Source organism: Nyctereutes procyonoides, unplaced genomic scaffold (genome assembly GCF_905146905.1).
Source record: "Nyctereutes procyonoides isolate TBG_1078 unplaced genomic scaffold, NYPRO_anot_genome, whole genome shotgun sequence".
Taxonomy (NCBI): Eukaryota; Metazoa; Chordata; class Mammalia; order Carnivora; family Canidae; genus Nyctereutes; species Nyctereutes procyonoides.
Window position 1 is genome coordinate 10,606,791 of NW_026575040.1, and position 21,255 is coordinate 10,628,045.

The 21,255-nt window shown below is 41.7% G+C and overlaps 1 protein-coding gene across 1 annotated transcript in view; it reads right to left on the minus strand.

Annotated features, from left to right (window-relative positions):
* HACD3 (3-hydroxyacyl-CoA dehydratase 3) overlaps window positions 1–19,413 on the minus strand; it is a 40,358-nt gene extending 20,945 nt beyond the window's left edge. Inside the window, exons 1-2 of the mRNA XM_055319742.1 lie at window positions 19,176–19,413; window positions 1,727–1,769 (exon numbers count right to left, since the gene is read on the minus strand). Of these exons, the coding sequence (XP_055175717.1) occupies window positions 1,727–1,769; window positions 19,176–19,262 (130 nt within the window). The 5' untranslated portion in view covers window positions 19,263–19,413. The remainder of the gene's footprint in view (window positions 1–1,726; window positions 1,770–19,175) is intronic.
* Between the last annotated feature and the right edge of the window lie 1,842 nt (window positions 19,414–21,255).

The following is a 21,255-nucleotide window of genomic DNA, read 5'->3' on the forward strand; positions in this document are numbered from 1 at the left end:
AGCAGAGCCACTCAACAGCTAGATAAGCTGGATCCCGGACAAAAGTTCACCTCCATATGTCCTTCTGATGATCAGTTCCAGAACATTTACTTAATCTCCCAATGTGGCTTTGATAATATCCAGTACAAATAATAGGCAGGAAAAAGAATACCAAAAGCAAAGCCAAAGAGGTCACAGAGCTATAAATTTAACTTTCACGTTTACTTTGGCATTGACTCCAGGGCACAGAAATAGCAGGTGGGTATGTTATCTTGACTACCACTAAGGAAAGCTGCAAAGCACACGGAAATGCTGGACTGCCTCAAAGAAAGCTCTGAATCTAACACCTCCCAACCAAGTTTAGAAAATGAAGAAGCTGACTTCCCCTTTAACACATTTCAAATGGAACAAAAAAGAGAAATATGATTTCCTCAGCTCATTCCTGAGAGGACAAATGGATCTGGGAGGAAAGATCCTGAGTGGACCATTACACCATCCTCGTGCCTTGACATGGCATGGCTCCTTTCCCCAAAACAAACAGGTGTCATGCCTAGGTGTCAATGGCTGCTGGGCATCTCTTCTCCTCTCTCTGACTTGTCCATCATTTGGTTTCTTTCCTCATCCGGCCACATGTGGTATAACTTGCCTAATATTTGCTACAAGTGCCTATTGTTCTGAGACCAGAAATTCCTTAAGGTTGAGCAGTCCATAATCTCCGAGTGGCAAGATACGCTTTCATCCCTTAACTTCCTTTCAAATGTATTAACACCCAAAAGCTCTGAGCCACTGCCACAACTGCTCTCACCTTGAAAAGCTGATATAAAAGCCAGGCTGTGCGTTCATGCAAGCATATTAAGGTAGATGGGATTTCGAGTAAAGCAGAAACTCGTCAATGTCCCATAACCCCAGTCACTGACTAAAGACATTCCAAGGAAATAGAACAAAGAGAGAGGAAGGGGAATCCCACCCCACTGGGTGACAAGGAATCTGACCTACCCTCTCAGGCACAGCAGCATACCTGCTGACTACAGAGGAGAACAGAGCCAGAGGCAGATTCACAGAATCAAAGACTGTCAGAGCTACAAAGGCTTGAGGTATCATCTAGAAAGCCGTGCTTCTTAAACTGGCCTGTTTAAGTGTAGCATCAGAGAGCTGAAGAGTCTCATTAAGAAAATTTCTAATTTTTGTTTCAATTATAATAATCTTTAAAAAAAGATGTGTATTCTGGATCATCTAAATGGCTACCTTATAATCAAGTCCTGACACACAAGCTTAGCCAAGTATCACTTAAAGAGACCATATTTAATTCTTAACATGTTTTCTCAAACTAGGGTCCATGGCCCAGGAGGATCATTAGGACATATTCTCAGATGTCCCTAGGTCCTAAAGTTTGAGAAACACAGATTATAACCAAATATCTTCATGTTAAGTCCAGAGAAGTCCGTAAGTTGTCCAAGGATAGCAGAATTAGAGCTAGAAGACAGATCTCCTGATTTCCAGCCCGGGATTCCTTCTCACTCTATCTACTGCTTCTCCAAGAGGAAAGCAGGACTTCTAAGTCCTAATAAGTTTTTTGACTTTTCTAATCATGTATTTCAAAACAATCTAGTTTACCCCAAGAGCAGCAGAGAGGTGAGCATCAATAGAAAGGGAATAAAACAAATAGATAAAAAGAAAAAGAAAAAGTAACTACCACCATGCCTCTTTAGCTGTGTAGAGAGCTGGGAGCATTTGCCCGGATACTGACCTTTGAAATGCAGCACATTTTCAGTGATGCTGATGGCAGGATTCTGTGAAAAGAGACCAAGGATGCGAGAAGGGCATTTTAATAGGAGAAAAATGAAATTAAAACCGGGGTTAACTCCCCTCCATCCTTCCCCCTTAGGGACTCAGCCTCCTACCTGTGCCTCCCCCAGAAAATATATTTAGTTGTTTATGCACAGCTCAGTGCAGGAGTTTTCTATGTCTGTCTGTACCCATCTGAGATTGTAGGCATCTGTAAGAATAATGCTGAACTGCTCTAACTGTGCAGAATAATCAGATACTGAGTCAGTCCATTCTGATCATGGCAAATGGTACAAGGTGCTATGGGAGGTGTTTCCGGAGAGTACACACATCTCTAAGACTCAGTCCCTGAGCTGTGGAGGCAGAAAATCTAGTGGAACAGATGATGACTCATTTCCTGTAAGAAGATCCCAAATAGTATCAAGTAACATATGCTCAAGACCAAGAGAGTAGTAAAAAGCAGTTAGTGTTACAGGTGTTAACAAGAGCAAGCACAAGAATAGGATGGCTGAGGAAAGGTTCACCAGAAGTGAAACCTATACTGCACATGAAGAATAAATTCATTCCAGTAGGTAGAGAGAAGGGTTGACAATTACAGGGGATCCATTCAAAATGGAAACATGCTGTGCGCATCCCTCCCTCAGGCTCCATCCCTCCCCTCAGGCTCTGTGCTCTTAACCCCCATCGGAACCAACACTAGAAGCGATCAAAATTCTCCAAATTGTTCACTTATATCCAGAAATTGCTACATGACTTTAATAGCATAACTTAAAGTGAAACTACTTAATTCTTTTTTTATTTTTTTATTTTTTTAAATTCTTTTTTTAATGGATGAGAAATTACTCACCTCCTACCTCCCAGCACAAATTAATAAGCAAGGAGCAGTATGTTGTTTCCAGTGCTGTAACTAATTCATTTATTTTTCTCCTGCAGGCTCAGCTCTCTGTGCTCCATCAGGCATTGAAGGAAACCAACAAGGCAGAAGGTTGGAAAGGGGGTATGCCAATGGGGAGAGGGAACGTACATGCTCTATTCACAGCCAAGAGTGTTAGGAAAAGGGAAAGAATGAAGGCTGGGGGCGGAGGGGCATTTGAGACAAGCTTCATGTTGAGAACCTCCCCAGTGGGAGTACAGATCTCAAGCTGAGATGCTCACCCAAAGGAGCTTCAAATTCTAGATGATCTCTGTGGCAGAAGGGGGAGTTAGGGAACCTCAGCAAAGAGGCTACACTTCCAGGGGCATGGTTCCTCAGTAAGGGAAACAGCGTTTTGATGTAAATATTTTCATTAGAGCTAAATAAAGGGATCCCTGGGTGGCGCAGCGGTTTAGCGCCTGCCTTTGGCCCAGGGCGTGATCCTGGAGACCCGGGATCAAATCCCACATCGGGCTCCCGGTGCATGGAGCCTGCTCCCTCTGCCTGTGTCTCTGCCTCTCTCTCTCTCTCTCTCTCTCTCTCTCTCTCTCTCTCTCTCTCTCTCTCTCACTGTGTGCCTATCATAAATAAATAAAAATTAAAAAAAAAGTTAAAGCTAAATAAAGTTCTAGAATGTCTTGGGGGTAAGTTTCCTACCCAAGTCACTTCTTGCCCATCTCAGTGTGTTTCCTATACTCTAAATCACTTGGAAGGAAAAAGGAATGAAGTTGAATCTGTATTGAAAAACTTCTGACAAACAAAAGTCCAGGACCAAATGGCTTCAAGGGTAAACTCTACCAAACATTTAAAGAAGAGCTAATATCCATCTTTCTCAAACTATTTCAAAAAATTGAAGAGGAAGGAACATTTCCAAAGCTATTCCATGAGGCCACCATTACCCTGATACCAAAACCAGACAAAGATACTACAAACACACACACACACACACACACACACACACACACAAAACAAACAAAAAAAACACCCACACACATATCAGTATCTCTGATGAACCCAGAAGCAAAAATCTTCAACAAAATATTAGCAAACTGAGGAGCTCCTGGTTGGCTCAGTCAGTTAAGCATCTGCCTTTGGCTCAGGTCATAATCTCAGCGGCCCGGGGGTCTGGGGTCCTAAGGTTCTGGGCTCAAGCCCTGCTTTGGGCTTCCTGCTCAGTAAGGAGTCTGCGTCTCCCTCTCCCTCTGCCCCTCCTGCACTTTTTCTCTCTCTCAAAAATAAAATCCTTAAATAAAATTAGTGAACTGAATTCAACAATAGATTAATAGAATCATATACCATGATCAAGTGAGACTTACTCCAGGGATGCCAAGATGGTCCAATATTAGACCAGCAAACAAATCAACATGATACACAACATTAACAAAATGAAGGATAAAGTCACATAATCATCTCAATAAAGAAGAAAAAGCATCTGACAAAATTTAATATCCAATGATAAGTACAATGATAACTACATGATAAATTTATCATTATTTATGATAAAGCCTCTCAACAAAGTCCTTGTGGGTAGAATACACCTCTACATAATAAAGTTCATAGAGGGGCAGCCCCGGTGGCACAGCGGTTTAGCGCCGCCTGCAGCCCAGGGTCCCTGGAAACCGGGGATTGAATCCCACGTCGGGCTCCCTGCATGGAGCCTGCTTCTCCCTCTGCCTGCTTCTCCCTCTGCCTGTGTCTCTGCCCGCCCCCCCCCGAATAAATAAATAAATAAATCTTTAAAAAAAAAGTAAACTATAAAAAAATTAAAAAAAATAAAGGTCATAGAGGACAAACTCACAGCTAACATCATATATAATCAATGGTGAAAACCTGAAAGCTTTTCCTCTAGGATCAGGAAGATAAGGATGACCAATCTCAATCTCCTCACATTTATTTAATACAGTACTGTAAATCCTAGCCACAGCAATCAGGCAAAAAAACAAAAACAAAAGGCATCCAAATTGGTAAAAAAAAAAAAAAAAAAAAGTAAAATTAGCATTATTTACAGATGACATGAAACTATATACAGAAAACCATAAAGATACCACCAAAAAACTACTAGAATAAATGAATTCCATAAAGTTGCAGGATACAAAATCAATACACAGATATGGGCTGTACTTCTATATACTAATAATGAATTACCAGAAAGAGAAATTAAGAAAACAACTTCATTTGCAATTGCATCAGAAAGAATAAAATAATCTAGGAAAAAAATTAACTACAGAAGTGAAAGACCTGTGCTCTGAAAACTCTAAGACATTGACAAAAGAAATTAAAGAGGATGCAAATAAATGGAAAGATATATTCCATGCTCATGGATTAGAAGAATATTGGTAAAATGTCCACTACCCAAAGCAATCTCCAGATGAAATGCACTCCCTACCAAAATACCAATGGCATTCTTCACAGAACTAGAATAATCTTAAAATTTGTACAGAGCAACAAAAAGACCCCAAACAGCCAAAGTAATTTTGAGAAAGAAGAACAAAGCTGGATATCATGCTCCCTAATTTCAAACTATAGGAATTACAAAGCTATAGTATATATATAAATATACACACACACACACACACACACATATAGCATACCAGAAAGCTATAGTAACCAAAATAGTATTAGTATAGTACTTGTACAAAGATAGACACATAAAAAAATAGACACATAAATCAATGAAACAGGACAGAGAGCCCAGAAATAAAGCCACCCTTCCATGGTCAATTAATCTATGGCAAAGGAGGCAAGGATACGCAATGAGAAAAAGACAGTCTCTTCTATCAATCGTGTTGGAAAAACTGGGCAACTACAAGTAAAAGAATAAAATTGGATCACTTTCTCACGCCATCTACAAAAATAAACTCAAAATAGATTATAGATTAAAAATTTCAATGTAAGACCTGGAACAATAAAACTCCTAAAAGAAAACATTGATAGTAAAATCCTGGACATTGGTCTTTGAAATATTTTTTTTTGGGGGGGTACCTGGGTGGCGCAGCCAGTTGAGCATCCAACTCTTGGTTTAGTTCAGGTCATGATCTCAGGGTCCTGAATTTGAGCACTACACCAGGTTCCATGCTCAGCTCAGTAGGCTTCAGACTCTCTCTCTCCCTTTCCCTCTGCCCCTCCCCACTGCTTTCACGCTTGCACGTACTCTCTCTAAAACAAATCTTAAACAAAAAGAAAAAAAAATTTTTGGAGCTTCTCTTCAGGCAAGGACAAAGAAGTAAAACAAACAAATAGGACTACCTCCAACTAAAAAGTTTTTGCACAGTGAAGGAAATCATTAACAAAACAAAAAGGCAATTCTTGAATGGGAAAAGACATTTGTAAGTGATCTTTATTGTAAGAGATTAATATCCAAAATCTATCAAGAATTCATCTACAACTCAACATCAAAAAAAATATCCAATTTAAAAATAGGCCCAGGATCTGAATAGACATTTTTCCAAAGAAGGCATACAGATGGCCAATGGACACATGAAAAGATGCTAAACATCACTAATCATCAGGGAAATGCAAATCAAAACCATATCACCTTACACCTGTCAGAATGGCTATTATAAAAAAAAAAAATCCTCCCCCTCCACCCCCCTAAAAAAGCTTGGTGAGGATGTGGAGGAAAGGGAGCCCCATGTACTGTTGATGGGAATGCAAATTAGTGCAGCCACTATGGAAAACAGCGTGGAGGTTCCTCAAAAAATTAAAAGTAGAATTACCATATAATCCAGCGATTCTACTTCTGGGTATTTATCCCAAAGGAAGTGAAAACACCAATTTGAAAAAATATATGTATCCCTACGTTCACAGCAGCATTATTTATAATGGCAAGAATATGTAAGCAACAGATGAATGGGTAAAGAAGATGTGGCATATATACACAATGGAATATTAGCCACCAAAAAGAACGATATCTTGCCATTCATGAAAATATGACTGGACCTAGAGGCTATTATGCTAAGTGAAGTAAGTCTTACAGAAAGAAACAAATACTGATTTCACATATATGTGGAATCTAAAAAACAAAACAAAAACACAAAACAGAAACACTAATAAATACAAAGAACAAACTGGTAGTTGCCAGAGAAGAGAGGGGTAAGGGAATAAGTGAAATAGGTAAAGGAGATTAAGAGGTACAAACCTCCAGTTATAAAATAAAGAGAGGCGCCAGGGTGGCTCAATCGGTTAAGCACCTGCCTTCGGCTCAGGTCATGATCCCAGGGTCCTGGAATCAAGGCCCACGTCAGGCTCCCTGCTCAAGGGGAGTCCGCTTCTCCCTCTCCCTCTGCCCCTTCCCCCGGCTTGTACACACTCGCATGCTTGCTCTCTCTCTAATAAACAGTCTTTAAAAAAATAAAACTAAGTCATGGGAATATAAGGTAAAGGGAATCTAGTCAATAATATAATAACTCTATACAGTGACTGATGTAATAGACTTTCTGTGGTGATCATTTCATAATGTATATAGATGTCAAATCACTATGCTGTACACCTGACACTAATATGTCAGCTGCATTTTTGTTAAAAAAAGAATATAAATTTCCTGCCAACCTCTACTTTGGTTGCATATTTCAAGTTTTGAATGTAGTATTTTCATTATTATTCAGTCTGACATATTTCCTAGTATTCATTATTGTTTCTCTCTTGACACATGGGTTCCTGAGAAGTATTTAATTTCCAAACATATGAGATTTTCTAGTTATCTTGTTATTAACTTCCACTTGAACTGTACAGTGATCAGAGGGCATTCTCTGTATGATTTTAATCCTTTCAAATTTGTGGAGACCTACACTCGGAAACACTATAGAGTCAAACTGCATAAATGTTCTGAGTGAACTTAAATGTGTGTTCTGGAATTTAGATACAGTGTTCTACTGGATTTACTGCTAACCATTCGTTCACATAATCTATATCTTTACTGGATTTTATCTTGTTATTCTATCAATTACTGAGCAATCACACTATTGTCAACTAGTCTGTTTCTCCTCCTATTATTTTATGTATTCTATTATTTTATGTATTTATGAGGTAGTTACATATAACTTTAATATTGTTCTACCTTCCTGATGAATTCAAACCTCTATCATTATGAAATGACCCTTCTATCTCTGAAAATACATTTTTGTCTAAAACTCTAATCTGATTATCAGCACAGCTCTGTCACCAGGATCTGCGTTTTTCCACGCACATACGAGCTGGCCTCCACCAGTTGTGATCACTTTAAACTAAATTCATGAGCATTTTTAGATCTTCAAAACTGTGTACACTTGGGCTATATATATATAATCTTATAATCTTTTAAGAGCCAACTAATGATTTTTAACTCCTCTGCTTAGTGCTAAGGCCTCTGGGGATGGGAGTTGGGATGGATTTCATCCCATTTTCATAATTTCTGACAGAATTACAGAGTTCAGTGGACTATCTGCTACCTAAGCCTTTAGACGTTTAGATCTCATTTAAATCATTAGTATTTAAGCCACCTGGGTGGCTCAGTCAGTTAAGCATCTGTGTTTGGCTCAGGTCATGGTACCAGGGTCCTGGAATCAATCGAGCTCTGAGCTGGGCTCCCTATTCAGTGGGGAGTTTGCTTCTCCTCTCCCCCTGTCTCTCTCCTGGCTTGTACACATACTTGATATCTCTCACTTATTTTCTCTCTCAAATAAAATATGTAAATAAATAAATCATCAGTATTTAGTTTGCACATGTATGTGATTAATATATGCACAAAGAAAGTTATAGAACAAGCATGAGGCTGCTATCTTCATAAGGTACTGTTTCCAAGATCAGCCCTTGGCAGGCATCGGAAAACCTGGCTTTCCTCCATCCCCTAACAGTTGGTTCACTGTGCCTACAGACAATGTGATTAATGGTGAACACCAACTTTCCTTCTGGGAGTCTAGAATTTGGGTACGTGAGTGCTAACTCTCTAATGGGCTTCCCTGGGCAGAAACATTACACATAAGTCACTGCAGTTTTCACCGCTGGAAAAAAAGAGCAACTCAAGTGTACACCCACAGGAAGGTTTGAGAGGATGAGACCAAGCCCTGTTGCATGGAATTTCGCTGCACTCCACCTGGAGTACAACTATACACTGAATCTCAAAGGTCTTTCTAGTGAATCACCAAATACACAGGCGGGTGCTGGGCATCCCTCCTAAAAAAGTGTCTCAACCCAATATTTTATTTTGAAAAAATTTTAATGCATTTAAAACACTGAGGAGAAAAACAGTATAATGAATACTCATGCCATTCATCAATTGATTATATTTATCATACTAGCTTTTTATACATGCGACTTTTCTCAACCATTTCACCAACTGCAGACATCATGACACTTTACCTCTGAACCTTTCAGCATGCATCTTCTAAATACAAGGACGTTCTCTTACATAATGACCACAATTTTCTCACACTTAGAAACAAAAATTCTGTATCTTCTACTAAAGTTTCTACTCAATTGCCTGAAAAAATGTTTGTTTCGGTTACCTACTGTAATGCAGAACTTCACTGCTTAAAACAACCGTTTTATTATCTTAAACCAAGCTATGCATGGTGACTGAGCTTAGCTGGACAGTTATGCTCCATGTGATGTTGGCTAGCTCTGTAGTATATTGGGCTGGCACATCCAAGATGGGTCACTCCAATGGCTCAGAGTTGATGTTGGTTGTCATTTGAGAGTTTAGCTGGGACTGCTGACTGGAGTACCTGTATGTGTGACCTCTCTGTGTGATTTGGGTTTCTCACAGTTGGGCTGCTGAGTTCTGGGAGGAAATGTCTTAATAGAAAGTGTTCTAAGAGGGACACCTGGGTGGCTCAGTGGTTGAGCTTCTGCCTTTGGCTCAGGTCGTGATCCCAGGGTCCTGGGATCGACTCCCACATCAGGCTCCCCATAGGGAGCCTGCTTCTCCCTCTGCCTATGTCTCTGTCTCTCTCTGTGTGTCTCTCATGAATAAATAAAATTAAAGAAAAAAAGAAAAAAAAAAAAGAAAGTGTTCTAAGAGAGAAGCACAAGCTGGCAGTCCTCTTAAAAAGGTTAGGACTGGAACTGGCCACAGCATCATTTTGCAGCAATCTATTAATTAAGTTGTCACAGGACCTGCCCAGATTCAAAGGAAGAGAAAATAGAGCCCAATTCACAATGGAGCTCTTGATGTGGCTACTTTTAAACCATTACTACGTTTTGCCTGAAAAATAAATAAATAAATAAATCCAATCAATGTTCATACATTCCATCTGACTGTTCTATCTTAACCTAACACAGACTTCTACTTTTATTATTTTTAATCCACACCAGTTACCTCAAAAAATGTATCACGTTCTGGATTTGTCTGGACATCCCTTCATATTAATCATTTTTGACAAGAATATTTCATAGGTGACATGGGTATTTCTTTTTTCTTTCCTTTTTTTTTTTTTTGATAAGAGTACTTCTTAAGGCATCATAAGGAAGAGGCCTGTGCCATCAGATGGGTGATACTAACCTTGATCATTTAATTAAGAGATGGGGACCGCCAAAACCCTCTACTTCAAAGGTACTTTTTCTTTTGTAATTAGTAAGTGTCTAACAGTGTAAACTCTTACTCTCTAACTACACTCTTTCCTTCAAAAGAACTGTCATCCACTGGTAATCCTTGCCTGATTTGGAGGCCGCACGATGATTTTCTAATTCAATCATTTTTTTTAAGATTTTATTTTTTTAAAGATTTTATTTATTTATTCATACAAACACAGAGAGAGAATGAGAGGCAGAGACACAGGCAGAGGGAGAAGCAGGCTCCATGCAGAGAGCTTGATGTGGGACTTGATCCAGGGTCTCCAGGATCACACCCTGGGCTGCAGGCAGTGCTTAAGCGCTGCGCTACCAGGGCTGCCCTTTTTTAAAGATTTTATTTATTCATAGACACAGAGAGAGAGAGAGGCAGAGACACAGTCAGAGGGAGAAGCAGGCTCCATGCAGGGAGCCCGATGTGGGACTCGATCCCGGGTCTCCAGGATTGCACCCCAGGCTGCAGGCGGCCCCAAACCGCTGTGCCACCGGGGCTGCCCTAATTCAATCATTCTTTCTTCATTTTTTAGCTGGCGTTCTTCTGTAAGGATTTTCCCTTTCTCTCTCTTTTCCCTCTTTATTTTTTTATACTGCAATTTGTATTAAGATAATTATAAAGCCATGTGCAGTGATAAGAAGGAACATCAAGAGACCCCTAGCACTCTTTGCCCAATTTTTCCCCAAGACAATATCTTACATACCTGTAATATAGTATCACAGTCAGGATATGGACATTGATATGGCCCACTTGCCTTATTTACAGTTTCCCGGTTTGACTTATATTCATTTGAGTGCACATGTGTAAGTATTATAGGATTTATTACAAGTGTAGGTTCATCCCTCCATCAAAGTCAAGATACTGAATGCTTCCAGATCCCTGGCACTGCTCTTTTGTAACTGCACCTACTTCCTGCCCCTTCCACTAAGCCTCCCTCAGCATCACCATCTTCAAGTATCACTATGGACTGATGGATCTTGGCTTTTAGTTCCCTTGGTCAAAATCCACTCTTATTCTTGTTGCTGTTCAAATGATCACAAATTTGGCCAGTGGAAATCCCTTCAGACCAGCTCCTATGTTATTCTGACACGACTTTGTAGCCTTTGAGTATGAATTTTCTCTAGTACAGGCTTGGAATAATCAGCCATTTCTTCAAGGTCTTAATTCCTGGGGCACCTGGGTGGCTCAGTGGTTGAGCATCAGACTTTGGCTCAGGTCATGATCCCAGGGTCCTGGGATTGAGTCCCTCATTGGTCTCTCAGAGGGGAGCCTACTTCTCCCTCTGCCTATGTCTTTGCCTCTCTCTGTGTCTCTCATGAATAAATAAATAAAATCCTTAAAAAAAATTTACTCTTGAATCCACTCTGATCTAGCCTCTATCACCACCACTCCAATGAAACTGTTATTATTAAGATCAATAACCTCCATACTGGCAAATCCAATAGACATATAATCTCATTGTACCTAACCCCTAAGCAGCACAGGACACAGGTGACTACACCCTACAGAAATGGCTTCCAGGACACACACTAAGGGCACCATCTGGATTTTATGCCTCATGTTATTCCTATTCTACCCTTTGTTGTCTTTTCTCCTCTGCTCAACTTCTAAATGGCTGAGTAGCTTAGGATTCAACCCTGGGCTGCTTCCTATATCCACCAGTTCTTATTTTTTATTTTTAAAGATTTTATTTATTTTCTTGGGAGAGGGAAGGAGAGAATGTGCACACAAGCACAGGGAGAGGGAGAAGTAGGCTCCCCACTGATCAGGGAGCCCAACGGGACTCGATCCCAGAACCCTGACATCATGACCTGAGCCAAAGGCAATGCTTAACTGACAGAGCCACCCAGGCGCCCCAGCAACAGATTTTAACATCTATCAGTTTTCTGCCATATATTGGCATCTGAAAGGGCCAAATATTTTATATGGCCACAGAGAATTGCTTTTGTTTTATTTATGGATTAATTTTTATTTTATTTTTTTTTAAAGATTTTATTTATTTATTCATAGACACAGAGAGAGAGAGAGGCAGAGACACAGGCAGAGGGAGAAGCAGGCTCCATGCAGGGAGCCCGATGTGGGACTCGATCCCAGGTCTCCAGGATCACACCCCAGGCTGCAGGCGGCGCCAAACCGCTGCGCCACCGGGGCTGCCCATGGATTAATTTTTAATTTGACTTCACCAGCAAGTACTTTCCACCTAGTGATTCTGCAGAAGCTGTTCCCTCTCCCCACAACATTCAGTCCTCATAATTTTGCAGTTTCTTCACATTTAGGTCTCTGCTCAAATGACACTTCCTCAAAAAGACCTTCCCTGACAACCCAATCTGTGGCAGTTCTCATGACTCCTTCTCATATTTTTCTTGTTTTGCCTTCTCCAAAGCATTTGTTATCTGGAACTATTCAATGAATTTGTTCACTTTGATTATAACTCTTCCACCAACACCACCAGCTTTAGCACATAAATTTCATTGAGAGGAGGGTCCTCCATCACCCATGCTCATGCCCAAGTCCTAGAGTCTGGAAGACTCCTAAACACACAATAAGCCTTTACATGTATTTGTTAAATAAATCCAGTGTAAAACTGTGAGGTTTCTTTCATTAAAAAAAAAAAAAAAAATCTGGGCAGCCCCGGTGGCTCAGCAGTTTAGTGCCGCCTTCAGCCCAGGGCCTGATCCCAGAGACCCGGGATCGAGTCCCATGTCAGGCTCCCTGGATGGAGCCTGCTTCTCCCCTTGTCTGTGCCTCTCTCTCTCTTAAGGCATCATAAGGATGCCTTTCTCTCTCTCTCTCTCTCTGTCTCTCATGAATAAATAAATAAAATCTTAAAAAAAAAATCTGGTTTCCCAGCTTCTCTTTCACCAATTAGGAAAATCAGATGCCAACCTCAGATCTGCATTCTTACATGACAATAGCTCCTCCCTTAAGATGAACCCTATCCTCTCTAACCACACTCCCCACCCAGCTCACTTCACAAACATTTACTGGGCACTCAGATATGCCAGGTATCGTTCAAAACATTCCACATTATTAGATCACACACACAAAGACACAAAGCACTAAAAAAAAATAGTACTATTATTATAATGATTTTACAAATGGGAAACTGAGGCTTACAGAGGTTATATGACTGGCCCGAGATTACAAAGTCAGCAAGTGGCAAAACCGAGATTCAAATCAAGGCTCAAACACATTTGGGCTCCTCATCACTACACTACACTACCACACTGTACTACACTACACTACACTACACTACCACTATTTTGGGCATTTGAGTTGGTAACCTCTGATCTATACTCTCTACCTAGGCAAGCTCAACCTGTCTCAGGAATTTAAATACCACAACTTATTACCTGACAATTCCAAATTTTGCTACGTTTCATCAATTCTAAAATGCACATTTTTTTACACTTAATATCTCTAAAATCAGCACATACAATTGATAGCAGCGCCTTACAAGTGCTTTGGCAAAGTGGCAGCCGTAACATGGCTGTCAGGGCCTGACGTGTGTGAACTTGGCTATTATTTCAGATGGCGTGACTAGACAGTTGCAACTATTTTTCAGTCAATAAAACACTTAAAGGCTGTCTGAGGAAGGAGTATGAGTCCTGGTTCTCATCTGGAAGTATTCTGTTGACATCGTCTGGTCAGATCAAGAAAGTGCCATCATCAAAACTTATAAATAGGTCATGATGACTTGAAAAAAAAATGGCAGAGATAACAGTAAGGCAATCTTCCAAAAATGCTGCATTACTAGTCCTCTTAATGGTATGGAGGATGATACTATGTGGGAAAACATAGACCATGACATCTCTGAGTAGAAAAGCGATTCAGAAGAATAGACTCTAAAATATGAAGATGGTTTAGGAAAAATTTCACCAATTTACTTTGCTTAAATTTATGTGTACAGAAGAATGAACTATATATAGAAAGATATTTATGATTTTTAAAACTGTTTTTAAGCAAGAAAATAGGCAGTCCTGATGTCTGAAACTGATCTAACATTCACAGCTAGATCTGAAAATTATTACAAACTGGTCTAAAACTCACAGCAAAGTCATTTTGCTCTCCTATTGAACATAAACAATCTCAAAGAATAGCAAACCAACTCGGGTTACTCAGACCATGATAAAATGACACAACATAAGGTCAACTCATTAATTTTGTCTAAGAACAAGTCATTCACTGGGCCATCCACAAAATATCCAATCACAGAATTGTCTCCACGTTCTAATAGCATCCCATCTAAAATGAATCCCTACTTCCTTAGGCCCTTTCCCAATCATCCAACCAAAGCCCAAATCCTATAACCACTTATTTCTAAAACCTTCTTATTGACATCCCACAGTTCCCAAAATGTGTTCTCCCTCATTGAAACAAGCAATAAACCCACTGTTAAAACAAGGTGTTTCTCAAAATAAAGGCACATAGGACAAAGGAGGGGAAAATAAAACAAGATGAAATGAAAGAGGGAGACAAACCATAAGAGACTCTTAATCATAGGAAACAAACTGAGGGTTGTGAGAGGGGGATTGGGATAACTGGGTGACAGGCATTAACAAGGGCATGTGATATAATGAGCACTGGATGTTATATACAACTGATGGATCACTGAACTCTACCTCTGAAAGTGATAATACACTATATGTTAATTAGCTGAATTTAAATAAATAAAATTAAATTTAAAAACAAGATGTTTCTGGTGGTCTTTGGTGGGGTTGGGGGGAGAATTGTATAAAAATGTCCTATTGCTGAACAATCTCACCAACAATTGGTAATGTTGGATTTTTCATTTGTCCCAATCTAATGTAAAAAAAAAATCACCATTTTCTAACAAATACTATCACTTTAATTTACATATCCCTTATTACAATTGAGATCAAGTATCTTTTCAGGGTTATTGGCCGTTCTTATTTCCTTTTACTCTGAATTGCTTATATTTTCTGCCCCTTTTTCTAATGGGTAATACCTCTTTTTCTTATTGATCTGTAAGTGGTTCTTTATATATTTCAGATGCTAGTTATCTGTCAGTGATAGGTGTAGATATCTTCTTCCAACTTGCCTTACATTTGTTAATCTTTAAGATTTATGTTTTGTGTGTCTTGTTTAATACATTCTTCCCTGTTGCAATACCATATAGATAGTCTCCCCTATTTTCTTTTAGTTTTGCCTTATGCATTCAGGTCATTAACTATCTGGAATTGACTTTTGTGTATGACATGAGGCAAGATCTTATTTTATCTTTTTGCTATTTGGATTACCAACCATCCCCAAACAACCTCATGAATGGTTGATCCTTTCTCCTATTAATATGCAAAGCCACCTCTGCTATACAATATGTTTTGATATATGGAAAACTCTGCTAAATAAATAGACTCTACCCTTTTCTACTGTTCTTTGTGTTTCTCTCTCTCTCTCACCTAAAGTTTAATATTATAATAGTAATCCTTTCACTTAAATAGCAAACTAGATGGGCAGCCCCGGTGGCTCAGGAGTTTAGCGCTGCCTTCAGCTCAGGGCCTGATCCTGGAGACCTGGGATGGAGTCCCACGTCGGGCTCCCTGCATGGAGCCTGCTTCTCCCTCTGCCTGTGTCTCTGCCTCTGTGTGTGTGTGTGTGTGTCTCTCTCTCATGAATAAATAAATAAAATCTTAAACAATAAAAAAGAATAGCAAACTAGAATTTACAAAGCACTTTCAAATCCATTATCCATTCAGACCTCAAAACAATCCTGTAAATTAGGTGTATCCACATTTATTCAGATGAAGACACTGAGGCACATAGGATTATGTGAATCATCCATAGCCACCAGATGGGAGGTAGAAGCACAAGAACCCAATCTCATGTCTTTGGTTACCTCTCTTTCTACCAGACTGTCCAGCAAGTAAGGACAAGGACAGCTTCCAAACAAAGGTATGCACTTTGTCTATATACAACTAAAATCTACAAACCAAAACCTTGATAAACGAACAAATGCTTTAACAGCTATGGTTGTTGGCACAAACTGGTCTATTATGCTTATCTTGAAAATAAACTCTATTTGAAAATAACCTTGCCCTAGCCCACTGAACTCCAGCTGGCATCTTTGCTATTGCTTACCTCAAACACAGACAATGCTGCCACTGGAAGTCTTTACTGTACACCATTCCTCCCTCACATCAGTAGTGGTTTCTCAGCAGGCACTAGCCCTGCACCTCCAAGGACAGAATAAAGATGTGAAAACTGGACAGTTCTCTGTGTCTTAGAAAGGGAAGGGAACAAAGCTGATGCCCTCAAACTGCAATTCCACAGTAAATGTCAGTCACATACAAGGTGTGGGAAACGCCAAAAAACAGGGAGCAACAGAGAGCTGTCCAACAACCCAGGAGCTAGCTTAATGAGATAAGAGTAGGAGCTCCACAAACGGTTTTCATTGAATAAGTGAATTGCTCAATCCAGAGCCTGAATTACCAGTTCCACAGCCCTAGATGGAGCAATTAAGTGAGAATTTCACATTCAGGGGTGGCCTGTCACTCACAACTCGGCCATGTAATTCTCCTATTGAATGTAATGTCACAGAATACCAACCTTGGACAAGGTTATTCTGAAACCTTGATGAAATGAGACATAGGTCATTTCATAATTTTGCATAAGCACAGACAAAAATGTGGCCACTATGCCACCCCCAAAATACCAGGCAATACTTCTCTCTTGGCCAAAATGAGACTGCTACTTCTCTACCAATTACTTTTATTCTTTTACCAGTCTCTCCTCCTTACAGATAAGATTTATTCTGATAACCAACCACAGAATTGCCTCTGTTTTCTGACAGCATCCAAATCCTATAATCAGTTCTAACTCCCTTAATGAGACAGCATTGTCCCCCATGGGCTATGCTCTCCCTTGTTGAAATGTGTAATAAACCCAACTTTTTAACCAGAGGTGTTTCCCTGGCAGTCTTTGGCTGTCGTGCATTGACATGGTATAAGTCAGACAACCTAAGAGTCTATGCCTTTCTCTTTCTAGAAAGTTCTTCTAATCTCAGTTTGACAAGAAAACTTCATCTCATTCCTGGAAGCCATCTCTAACTAAACATGAGAGAGGTAACAAATTCCTTTAACACCAGAGACCTGGCTCATATTTAACTCCAATTCAACCATAAACATATGCCTACACAAAACTTTCTGCCTGTATGGTTCTTCTAGATAGTATGCTCTTCGAAAGCCAAGGCTGTCTGACTCATCTCTGTAAATCTCTAGTACCTCACACATGGTAGATTTCTTTTATGAGTGGTATTAACACATTGCTTGGGGGGGAGGGGAGGTATTTTTTCCCAGAAATAAAAGGATTTCTCTCTCCAAAAGAAACTTCCATTTTTTTCCTCCACCTTTTCATTTCTTTAACCATAATACATTACAAATGTATGCCTTTCATACTTCTAAATATACCAAATATGATTAACACATATTCATCTTTCTTAACTAAGAGGTTTAGCTCTCTCAAGGCAAACATAAATATGATGCATTCTTTCACTTGTCCAACTAATTTCTATTTCTTCTGACCACCACCACCATCCTAGTCCCCTAAAAACACCTTTAGTGTTTGTGGCTTTGAAAAGTATCCCAGAATAGTACATCCTTAATTACATGATGACACCTAGAGAGGGTAGGGCCTGAGTTTAATTGGTCTACATAATGCTTGACTAAATTACTTTTTAAAAAGAGACTGTCATAACACATGTTCCACACTTACTGAAAACCCTCTCCAGATGGAGACTTTGATCCCCAACAATAATGATTATTTGTTTCCTTCTTTACTGCAACACCCTGGAGCAGAATAGAGGGAGACAGTACAGAACATTTACTCATCTTCTGATGCAAAAATATAATCCAGCTTGGTTTAACACATTAAATGACACACCATGCAATGCCACATCCTATTTAAAGGCATGGCCAGGACTGTCTTTATCCTTCAGCGGGAAAACAGGTTTAAATTTCAGAAACAGAGATTCAATTCAACAAAATCAAATCCACACTTCAAAGAGCACCTACACTTTGCAAGAAATATGCCAGACAGGCGGACAGATAGAAACATAAACAACTGACTCAGGAGAAGTAGGGAGTCAGGATGACTGGAGAAAGAACATTCGAGATAAAAACTCCAGTTTCTCAAAACCTGGAATCCTGAATGGTTTGGACAGAGGCAGGGCGTACACAGGTCCTGGTATCTCCAACCATTTAGGAGGCATCAGCTTGTTCACACAGGGGGCTAAGGAAATCAAACATAAATTCTCGATGTAACTTAATTTTTAAGTTCTCTATGCAACTCCGCAAGCCTGAGCTCCCAACCCTTCAAAACGGGGGGGGGGGGGGGGGAAATCCACTTTCTCTGGGTCTTGTGGATTTTAAAATTAAAATTAATAAGAATGATCTCCATCACTGAACGGTTGGAAGGTGGGTGTGGCCCCTCGGGGTGGGGGTAGGGGGCAGAGGCGGGCCTTGTGAACGTCGGACCCGCCCGGCGGGACCTCCCTGGCCAGCGCGGGACGTCCAGCCAGCACCCTGCAAGCCGCTGTCGTTCTGCACCCCGGGCCCAAGGAGCTCTTCCCACGACTCGAGGGGCCTCGGCACACCCGAACCTCGACGGCCAGGCCTCCGGGGCCGAGAGCGGGTTCCATCAGGCCGCAGACTGCGAACAAAGAGAAGGCCCGGGGCAGTCTCCGAGGGCCGCGAAGGGCTCACGCAGCCTCCGAAGGCACCTGCAGCCCTCAGGGGGTCGCGCCCCAGGCCCCAGGTGTGCGGTGTTCCTCGACGAGGGCCGGCCTTTGCCTGGGCCTGGACGCCCAAAGTGCACCGGGGCGCCGAACCCGCTGGCGCACTGCAGGCTCTCCCGCGCGCTCCGGGACAAAGGGGATGGGGGAGATCGGCGGGTCCCAGGATGCGAGCCCGCCTTCGTCCCGCCATCCGCACCGGCCTTTACCTGCACGTCACTCAGCTCCACGCGCAGATACAGCTCGCGGTGTCGCTGAGCCCAGTAGACGTGCGGCGTCAGCACCTGATTCTCCATGGCCACACTGCCCGGGGCGCGGGGAGACGGTCGCGGCGCCTCGCTGCCTGCCTCGGGGAGTGAGCGACTGGAGCCGGCCGAACGCAGGCCACAAACCCCCGCGCTCTTGAGCGCCGGCAGCCGGCAACCTCGAGACACCCCACGCTTTCGGGCTGCGCTTGCGCAGTGAAGATTGGGGGCGGGGGCGGCGCGGGCTCCCGCGGGAGGGGGCGGGGCCGGGCCGCGCAGAGGCGGGAGGAGGCGGGGCCTGCGCCCGTGACGCCGCAGCTTGAGGAGGCCGCCGGGGAGGTCGGGAATCAGCAGGTGCATGCGGGGCGCTTTGCCCTCCTCCCCCGCGCGATGCTTTAAGACAGGCTTAAAAAAGAAAAGTGAGGGATGCCTGGGCGGCTCAGCGGTTAAGCGCCTGCCTTTGGCCCAGGGCGTGCTGATCGAGTCCCACATTGGGGCTCCCCTGCTTCTCCCTGTTATGTCTTTGCCCCTCTCTGTGTCTCTAATTAATATATAAATAAATTCATTTTAAAAATGATGCAGGCATGAAGGACTGATCGGCGTGGGACTGCTGTATCTGGAAGGTTCTATCGCCTCTTAATTCGGCGTTTATTGAGTGTCTATTAATTGCGCTGGGCTTCAAAGCTAAACACTGGAGCGACAGCAGCAAGAGACAGTTCCTGCCTGTCCTGGAATCCTGCAATTGCAAACATAATAAGGACGATGATGATTATAGGGGAAGCACTGTGGGAAGAGGATGGAAGGGTGTTCTAAAGAGGGGAGATCTCCTAAGCCTAAAGGCTAGAGAGATTTTTAGCGTGAACCCACAGAACTTTTTTTTTTTTTTTAAGATTTTATTTATTTATTCATCAGAGACACAGACAGAGGCAGAGACACAGGCAGAGGGGGAAGCAGGCATGCAGGGAGCCTGATGCGGGACTCGATCCCAGGACTCCAGGACCACGCCCTGGGCTGAAGGCAGGCGCTAAACCGCTGAGCCACCCAGGGATCCCCCGAGCCCATAGAACTTTATGCGTGATGGAAATATTCCATTCTGCGCTGCTCCGTATGGTAGCCACTAGCCACACAAGGCTTTTGAGTCCTCGAGATGTGGCTAGTGAGAGCGAGCAATTGAATTTTCTCTTTTATTTACTTCTAATTCATTTAAACAGTGACATACTAGCCACTATCCTATTGGACAGAGCAGGAGACTTGTCTCTCTTAAAATAGGAAACCCAAAGTAGATACAACACTAATTAATGTCTCATTTAAGCTATCTCGTCTGTATCCACTTTCATTTTTGGGTCTGCTACGGTGAGGAATTTAATAGGAAGCGGCATTACTGTGAAAACCAGAAGTCTGGGACAGAAGTGAAACTTATAATTCAGTTCCGTTAGCCCCCTTTTGTTTAGCAAAGTGCTGAGCAAAGGGATCCAGAGATGAAGAGAAATGTTGTGTGCTCTCCGGAAACATTTAATTCAGGGGGTGGGGAGTATAAAATATGGGAGCTTGTATATGGTGAATGCACTGAGCTTACAAAGGCAGGAAAGTGGGAACTGAGGGTTTTGGAAACTATGGGTGGACATTTGAGAGGAAATCCTTGAGACCTGGACAATGAAATGTGAGGAGGAATTTGATAGAGGAAGAAGCAGAGGTAGGATAGTGGAAGCCTGGGGGCAGGAGTCCAAAGGTGAAGAGATATGGAAGGTTCTGTGTGCTGGGGGTTAAGGGCATGGAGAATAGAAGTCACCCTGAATCTAGAAAGGCAGATAAAGAGTGAATTAGGAAAGTCTTTGTTTGCTTCAGTGAGGTGTTTGTCCTGTGTCCCACAGACACATAGAGGCCGGGGAAGTTTGTTAAACTGGCAATTAGCCAAATCAAATATGTGCTTGGCAGGACGACCTTTCAGAGAGGAGGAATTGATAATAGGCAAACCAGTTGGAGGTGATGCAATCTGCTGGATATGGGATAACGAAAACAGTAAACTTGATAGCCTTGAATTTTA